Source organism: Jaculus jaculus, chromosome 6 (genome assembly GCF_020740685.1).
Source record: "Jaculus jaculus isolate mJacJac1 chromosome 6, mJacJac1.mat.Y.cur, whole genome shotgun sequence".
In the NCBI taxonomy this organism is placed as follows: Eukaryota; Metazoa; Chordata; class Mammalia; order Rodentia; family Dipodidae; genus Jaculus; species Jaculus jaculus.
Genome location: NC_059107.1, coordinates 41,225,201 through 41,234,364, shown reverse-complemented (window position 1 = coordinate 41,234,364; position 9,164 = coordinate 41,225,201). Strand labels below are relative to the sequence as shown.

Sequence of the window (9,164 nt, the reverse complement as noted above, 5' to 3'; positions counted from 1 at the left end):
TCTCAAAGAAGAGAGTCACAATTGAGGAGCAACTAGCTCTCCTGGCTTCCCAAAGGGAAAACTACTTGGCCAGCATGATCCTGACCCCTCCTAGCAGACAGAAAACATCAGGAAGCTATAGGGCTACTCCTGGGTCCCTAAAGTCTCCTTTCAGTGACCTCCAAAATTAATACTTGATTGCATTTTGGCTATCTGCATGGTCTTAACACTCAGAGAGAAATGCATAACCAAAGATAAAGAGATACCTCAAATATATAAATGGCCTCTTAAATAAAACAAGATCTTTCTAAGAGGGGAAATAAAAAAGACATCTTGTCCCACCTCTAATTGTTCTAATTCTATTATAAGGACAAACTGCCATAGATGTCAAAGGTTTATTTGCAAAACTAGGATATATATATATATATATATATATATATATATATATATATATATATATATATATATGATTCTGACTAAAGGTCACTTAATTCCAAAGACTTCCTTATACTGGGAACAACAGTGAATCTTTTCTAATTTGTGCCAGGACATCCTTAAGTAAGTTCTGAGACCAAAAATAAATTTGTACAGCCTTTAATGGCACCCAATGGCTCTATGGTACCAATCTTTAGCCGTGAATAGCTCCAATATTAATTTTAAAATGTACACTTTGGGGCTGGAGAGATGGCTCAGCAGTTAAGCGCTTGCCTGTGAAGCCTAAGGACCCTGGTTTGAGGCTCGTTTCCCCAGGACCTATGTAAGCCAGATGCACAAGGGGGCGCATGCATCTGGAGTTCGTTAGCACTGGCTGGAAGCCCTGGCATGCCCATTCTCTCCCTCTCTCCCTCTCTCCCTCTTTCCCTCTCTCTCTCTCTCTCTCTCTCTCTCTCTCTCTCTCTCTCTCTGTGTGTGTGTGTGTGTGTGTGTGTCTTTCTCTCTCAGTCACACTCAAATAAATAAATAAAAATGAAAAAAAATTTTAAGAAAATAAAAAGGTACACTCTGGAAGGCTATTATCAAGGTTAAATGTTGTATACATGTTCATGATAACTCTACTATTATCTCATCTGTTTTACAAGCCATATGGAAACAGATTTTGGCTATTTCAAACACTACTGTGCCATGAAATGAACAGTTATGAAAGAAAATCTCAGCAACCTCATGCTCAGATGGTCCTAAGACAATCCAACTCCATCTTTGTGGGTTCCCTTGGGTATTCCCCAATGCCTGGAAGTCCACAAGAAGGATAACCCTGAAGGCAACCAGTTTGCTGTGTGCTCACTTCTCATTAACTCCTTACTTTTATTTTTTCTTCCTCACATTCTCTTCCAAGACTATTTTCCTACGCTCCATAAGTACACTTAAATGGTCCTTTATAGTAATTACCTTCTCTGGGAGAGACTCTGCCATAACTTCATGCCACACTCAGCTTGAAATAATTAAGGATCTGACTTCATTGCCCCTTGTCCTCTAACAGCAGTTAGAGTGTCTTCTCATGAGAGGGGGAAAAGAATTAGGGTGACTGGACCCCTGAAGGTAGAAAGGGCAGGAAAATGTTTCTTATCTTTTCTCTTGCACAGTTTCAAAGAACTGTTTTTCCCCAGTCAGGACTCCTCCTGGGAGGGAGGTCAAAAGCCAGAGGAAACCCACTGTAATGTTATGTTAAAAACAAAAATTAACCTACAGAGAAAAATTCCTGACCCCCTCAGGGGGGCCAGGCAGGGCCCAGATCTCTACCAGCAAGCACCACTGCCATCATGTGTGCCATGTCTCTGGCTCTGCACAGGACAGGCCTCATCATGTTTTATGCTGGTTAAGGTATGCCTCCTTGCCTGTCCAGCTGTAAACCAACCAGAGCTGCCTCCAAAATATTTTCATAACCAAGACCACTTGTGTCAAGACACCCATTCTTCTATGGTGTGAAGGACTAATCACCCCATGTATAAATGTTTCCTCTCCCATTTATTGTTCCCCAGTCTTGATTGTTCCACTGGTGCATGTCTATGAGAAAGAAGAAGTGGCCTACACACTCCCCCCACTTCAACCAAGAGAGATTTTCATCCCTCTACCAGTGGTCCTCAGCATGACACTGTCCCTAGATGCCTCTGGTGCTGCAGGAGCCATTCCTGTCCAAAGCAGCCACCTCTCAGGGGACTTCTGGGACAAGATTGATCAGGTCATGATATCTACTACCAACAGACTTGAGTCTTTTTAGAGACAATTAATCTCTCTTACAGGTGTGGTACTCCAAAATTGCAGAGCTTTAGGCCTCATCACTGTTGATCATGAGGTCTTGGGATAAAATTTTTTGTTTTGTCAATGAATCCAATGTTGTTGAAAAAATGTTAAGACCCTAAAGAAACTATGCAAGGAGTCATTGACCACTATCAACCTGACAATCCCAACACCTGGTTCTCTAACTCTTTAGTCACTTGGCTTCTCTCCTTCCTTGGCCCCCATCTTGTTATAGGAACCTTGTTACTGGTGGTCCCCTGCCTCATAAAATTTCTCAGACAACAAATAACTAATATTGCTAAGGTTGCTACTAATCAGGTCTTCGTGCACTATCAAGCTCTATCTGGACCTATGTTAGACTATAAAAATGTCACTCAATATAATGACACTGCCCCATTTTAAAAACAAAGGGGGAGCTGTCAGGCACTAAAGGTTAAAGTGGGCCTGAGCTGCCAAGAATGGCTAAGGGCTCCAGGCCACAGGAAGTCTCTTTATATAGTTTTAACTCTCTCATTGTTGTAACATTAATTTACATGATTTCTCAGAGTAATTTATATCCACTCCTATTATGTCTTGCTTTATACTATATGGTTCATTTCCTTTCATTACTCAAAAAATTTGGAGATGTAGGAACAATCATTTTTAATTGAATGCTATTAGTGTATTTTCATAAGGACATATCTGTCAGTTGTTGTTCCTTTGCACTTACTATCCTATTTTATCAGGGTATCATAGATTAGTATTATTATCTTGAGTACAAGAAATAATGGCATGGCTAAACAACTGAAAGTGTCTCTGGAAGCAGTGTGAATATTAGTGTACTTATGCTCATATCAGCATTACATACAATAAGCACAATATTAAAATTATACACAAACATACATTTATATGTAAATATATATGTATATATATTTACATTTATATATATATATAAACATATATATATATACACACCTGTATGTATGTATGTATGTGTGTATGTATGTATATATATATCTCCACAACTGTGTATTAACTCACAAAATTATATTCTGAAAATTCACTATAAGATAATTTTTTGATTGTGTATCCATCATATTCTACTTAAATAACCCTAGGTGATTAAGCCTACAAATGGCCAAAGCTTATGCTATTCCATATTGCTCCTGTGCCATCATTTTATGCAGTAGATTATTATATTGGGTACATTAATCAATAGTCCCAGAAAAGTTGATTTTTGTATATTTAAGTATATATATATATATCTCAAAAGGTATATAAAAATGCAGTATAATAGATTGAATATTTCTAGAACAGGAATGTCCCATGAACAGCTCTTTCAGAATGAGGAACAACTATAAATGGCTGTTAGTAAACAAGAATGTCTAGTACACAACTGTCACTATAAACTGATCCTGCATGTTGTACAATTCCTCGTGTGCTTGCAAGTGCACAGGGTAGAACCCTGAAATCCAGGCAGCAGTCCTTCCAACTTTGGGATTGTTCATGAGAAGATCATCTCAGTTTCTATCTGGTTCATAGCTTCAGCACAAATCCAGTAGATTTAAAACCCCAACATACACCACAATTTGGTGCCCTACTAACCACTGCCCTCTTTGCGTTCCCTTCACGATGCCATTCATTCCCATCTGCCCCAAATTTTCTGGATATTATTTTACCCCAAGAATGGAGATCAACTGTTGGTTTATCTCTTATTCATTCAAGTTATTGTATAAGATTCATATTTACATGCTCTTTGCATTTTGCAGAGTTGTTTCTTCATTTTTTAAAAAATGTATTTATTTATTTATTTGAGAGCAACAGACACAGAGAGAAAGACAGATAGAGGGAGAGAGAGAGAATGGGCGCGCCAGGGCCTCCAGCCTCTGCAAACAAACTCCAGACACGTGCGCCCCCTTGTGCATCTGGCTAACGTGGGACCTGGGGAACCGAGCCTCGAACCGGGGTCCTTAGGCTTTACAGGCAAGTGCTTAACCGCTAAGCCATCTCTCCAGCCCTTCATTTTTTTTAAACTCTAAATATGAAATGAAGAAAAGGATCTTCCTTATAAACACACTGTAGATAAGAATATTCTTTTGGAGCATATTTTTATAGTTTATCAAGAAATGTGTAAACAAGAATGTGTGTGATTTTTCTGATGCTTCCCTGTGCCTGCTCCACATAGGGAGGCAAATACACTCAGTGGAAGCAAAAATGGACAAGAATTAGTACAGGGAGATAAAATCCTGAGAGCAAAAATTAAATTTAAAAATGCACATGAATGTTGGTTACCATGATTCACTCTTACTCTTGGTGACATGGCTGCACCTCTGAGTGAATTTCATCTTGTTTTGTGCACTAGGCAGGAATAATGAGGATGAGTGACCACCAGCTTTCCTTTATGCATGTACAGAAGGCAGGGGTGATTAGGATGAATGACCATCAGCTTTCCTTCATGTGTGTGCACAGGGCAGGGTGATTTGGATGAGTGACCATCAGCTTTTGCTTCATGCCTGACATTTTTGAGGGTACTGGGGCTCTCTTCACACTGAGGCTGCTTTTTACTAAAAAATGTGGCATTATGTGGGCATTCTTTAGGCAGATGTAGCAACTGGAACCTTCTATCCTGAAGCCTTCTTTCACAGCCTGAGACAAACAACTGTGCTCCCCAACAGATGGGCAACAAACGTGGCAGCCTGCCAGAGAGGTTTTTGTTCAGGGCTGTACCACTGTGGGAGGAAAATGTGTCCATTGAAGGCAGTAATAAACTCCTAAGTCCTCAGGCTCTACTCTGCTGATTTTGAGTGTGAAATCTGTCCCAGACCCACTGCCACTGAACCGGTCTGGGACCCCAGAGTAGCGATTGGAAACCTTATATATCAGGAGCCTTGGAGACTGGCCTGGCCTCTGCAGGTACCAACTTAGATATGTGTTTCCATCACTATGTAGGAGACTCTGACTCGACCTGCAGGAGATGGAGGCGGGCTCTCCTGCTGTGACAGTCAGGGACAGTGGAGTCTGGGTCATCAGGACATCACCAGTGGATCCTGAAATGGAAACAAAAAATAAAATTATAGACTAAAATACTGAAATGTTTTTAAGCAGTTTTTGTTTTTACTTCCAGCAATTTTATTTGTGGATTTGGATCCTGTTCTAAACATACTCAGTATCCATTATTTGAAAAGCATAACTTGGCCTCTGGAAGATTCCTACACTATCCAGAATGTGTTTTGGGGCCAAAGCTTTCCCCCAAAATGTATGATCTTGCTTCCTCTGGAATCCTCCTAACTATCAGGGGGTTTTCAAGTCACATGCCCATACTGGAGAAAACACACACACACACACACAATTGACACACATGCCCCTTCCTCCTCTCCCTCTGTCTTTACCAGGGATCCAGAGCATCATCAGCCCCAGGAGCTGAGCAGGGCACCTCATGGTGTGAAGTGGAAATAAAGAGTTCTGGTCAGTCAGGTCACAAGTTGAGCTGAGCTTTTATCTCAGAATAACAAGGGAAGGTCCTCCCCAGGGAGAAACATGCAAATCCCGTGGTGGGAGCAACAGTGCACAAAGAGCCAGGGTGAGTGCTGGGTGTGCCCATGGAGAGTGGTGTGAAATGCCATCTGTGTTTCATCAATACCAGTGCAGTCTATGATACTCATAGAGCGGGGAAAGTATTTATTTGTAAAAGTGTTGATATTTGAGAGAACACAGTGCTCAGGGCCCTGACACACAAATACGGCAATTAAGTTAAACAGTATGGTAGTGTGCACAATCACAGAGAAAATAATGGCCACCCTGCCGAGGTCTCTTCCAGCTATCATAGAAAATCCGTTCACATTGGTCACTTCAATAAAATCAGATGACAGAACTTATTTGTGAACATGAAAAATGGCCAGGCGTAGTGGTACACTCCTTATTTAATCCCAGCACTCCAGAGACAGGGGTAGGAGATGCGCCATGAGTTTGAGGCCAACCTGAGACTACACAGTGAATTCCAGGTCAGCCTGTGTGAGAGTGAGATCTTATATCAAAACTAAAAAAAAAAAAAAAAAATTAATTAGTTTAAAAAAATGAAAACTGCAATTTTTTTCTTTCTTATTTTTCTCAATTTTTATTAACATCTTCCATGATTATAAAAAAATATCCCATGGTAACACCCCCCCACACTTTCCCCTTTGAAATTCCATTCTCCATCATATCCCCTCCCTATCTTAATCATTCTCTCTTTTATTTTGATGTCATAATCTTTTCCTCCTCTTATGATGGTCTTGTGTAGGTAGTGTCAGGCACTGTGAGGTCATGGATATCCAGGCCATTTTATGTCTGGAGGGAGCACGTTGTAAGGAGTCCAACCCTTCCTTTGGCTCTTACATTCTTTCTGCCACCTCTTCCGCATTACACCCTGGGGCATGGAAGGTGTGATTGAGATATTACTCGGTACTCCAGTCTTTTCTTTTATAATTTATATAGAGAGTGAAAGCAGCATATATAGGAAAAACTGGATGTGCTAGGGCCTCTAATTATTGCAAACAAATTACTGGCTCATATTCTACCTTATGCATGTGGCACTATGTAGGTAGTAGGAAACTGACCTTGGATCCTTAGGCTTTGCAGGCAAATGCAAATGACTCCTAAGTCATCGTTTCAGCCCTAGCATGCATCCTTTAATAAAATGCTACAGTGGTAAATGAGAAATGATGGATGATGTGAGAGTGAAATTGACTAATCCCACTAACTATGATAATTATAGCGAGACATAGTGGCTCACATCTTTCATCTCAGGACTCAGGAGACTGAGGTAGAAGGATCATCATGAGTTGAAGGCCAGCCTGGGATACAGAGTGAGTTCCAGGTTAGCCTGGGCTAGAATGAGAAACTTCCTTAAAAAAGGAAATAAATAAAAAACATATTTATTTCATGTATTTGAAAGAGTTTGAATTGTTCCCCATTCCTTTCAGTGAAATGTATTTTTCCCATCTCGTTGTATTTATGCCCATACATTCATTCTACTCTCCCTTTAAGTTAGAGAAGCTTCTCTTTTTTAAGTGGCTGTGACCAACATAGAGGCTCAAAACTCATCAAAGGACTGAGAAGAAGTGATAGTTAAGTACTCACCACTAAATGAGTAATAACTATCACACCTGCAAAGGCTTGGAGTCCAGTGTGGGAGAGAAGGCAGAAAGTAGCAGCCCAGGAATGTGGAGGGGCCAGGAACAGAATGCAGGTGATTTTCAGGCTAAAATCGTGTGATGTGGTTCACATGGAGGTGGGGAGTTTGCTCCACTGTGTGCTGAAATTGTCATCAGGAGGTTCAAAGAGGGAGATAGCAATGCAAAAAGTGGGAAACATAAAGCAGTCAATGATTTGCCTTCCTGTGGGTAAGGATGAGGCCTCTCCATTTGCAAAGGCCTGATGTCTTCACTGTGACCCCAGAGACCCCATAGGAAGATTCACTGTCCTGGGTGCTGATGGAACTGGGTATTAACTGTCTTAATCTTATTACTTCTGTTACTGGAAGCTGGTGCTACAGAAACTGGAATTCTGCGGTGAGACTGCAATTCCCACATCTGACTACATGTGAAATATGCCCAGACCACTCTTACAGAGTTGGTCATACCTGCACACATCACTAGATACCAAATGCATCAGTACCTAGAAACTTGTTTTATTCTTCTTAGTGTTTCACTTCCAGCCTTACGCATCTAGACTGGTTTGGCGTGTATAGTTGCTCTCCTGCTGTAGAGGCGGTCGAATGAAGATAGGGTTGGGTAGTTGTCCAAGTTAGAGACTAGAGGAAACAGTGTTCAGTGATCAAGAATAAATCCTAGTGTGATTAGAGAAAAACTGATAAACAACTAAAACTGGGAATGTTACTGGCTATGAGTGAGCAGACACATGAGGAAGAGGAGATATTGGTAGAAAGGAGTCAGTAAATATTGGGGAAATAAATAAATAATAAAAAGAACTAAGTTATTGTGCAACATAGACTTATATGTTTAGAAACATATATTTGGACATGATGTGTAAAGGCCACCTAACATTAGAATGAAGTGTTGAAGAGTCCATGTGGTTTATTAACTATGGTTCATGGGGGAGTGTTGGTTGTTTCCTCTTGTGCCACGTGGCTGCAGGGGGCTGGATTGATGTCACTGCTCAGCATCAAGGGAGAATGTTGTTGTCACAAAACACAATTACTGGGAGAAGACATTTAAAATTTGAAAGTAGGTTTACATTGAACATACATTGTTTTTATATATTATGAAATGAAAATGTCAGTTCGACTATTCTAAGAAGGAACATACTAAGTTGAGGATCATCTGTATTTGTGTATGAGTATATATGTGTGTCTTCAAAATTCTTGAGTTTAAAGAGATGGTTGCACTATTTTTCAGTCTATAATTTAAATAGATAAACTAGCTGAGTATAAGTAACTGTCAAATAGTCAACATAAGATATAAGATAATTATCAATATTTAAAAATATTTTTACAAATGTAGGGGCTGGAAAAATCGATCAGCAATTAAAGTGCTTCCTTGCAAAGCCTGTGTTCATATCCCCAGCTACCCACATAAAGCCAGATGGGCTTTAATTTGCAGATGAAAGAGACACTGGCAATAAATGAACATGTGCATACACATATATAAATTAAATTTAAAAACTAAAATAAACTTTATACAAATGTAAATGTAAGATGAGTTCTTGGCCTACCTTCAAAAGTCCATTGAGTGGTAATGTGAATGACTACAGAAAAAATTTAAAATTAAAATCCTATAAAATGAGTTCTAAATAAATAAGCAGAAAATAAGCACAAATTGAAAACACTTGAGTTACTAAACCTTTCATAGAAGAGCAGGTTCTGAGCCTAGCTCTGAGTTTCTCTTTGCCGATTGCTGTTCCCTTTGCTGGTTTCTACCTGAGGCCTGGATGGAGATGAGCACTTTCATGTCCATTGGAGGGACACAGCCCAC

The 9,164-nt window shown here is 40.0% G+C and overlaps 1 gene segment (V, D, J or C); it reads right to left on the bottom strand.

The window, feature by feature from the left end:
* Positions 1-4,908: 4,908 nt before the first annotated feature.
* LOC123461481 lies at positions 4,909-5,631 on the bottom strand. The segment is given in 2 exon segments: positions 4,909-5,240; positions 5,583-5,631. Coding segments are annotated over 2 exon segments (381 nt in total).
* Positions 5,632-9,164: the final 3,533 nt, after the last annotated feature.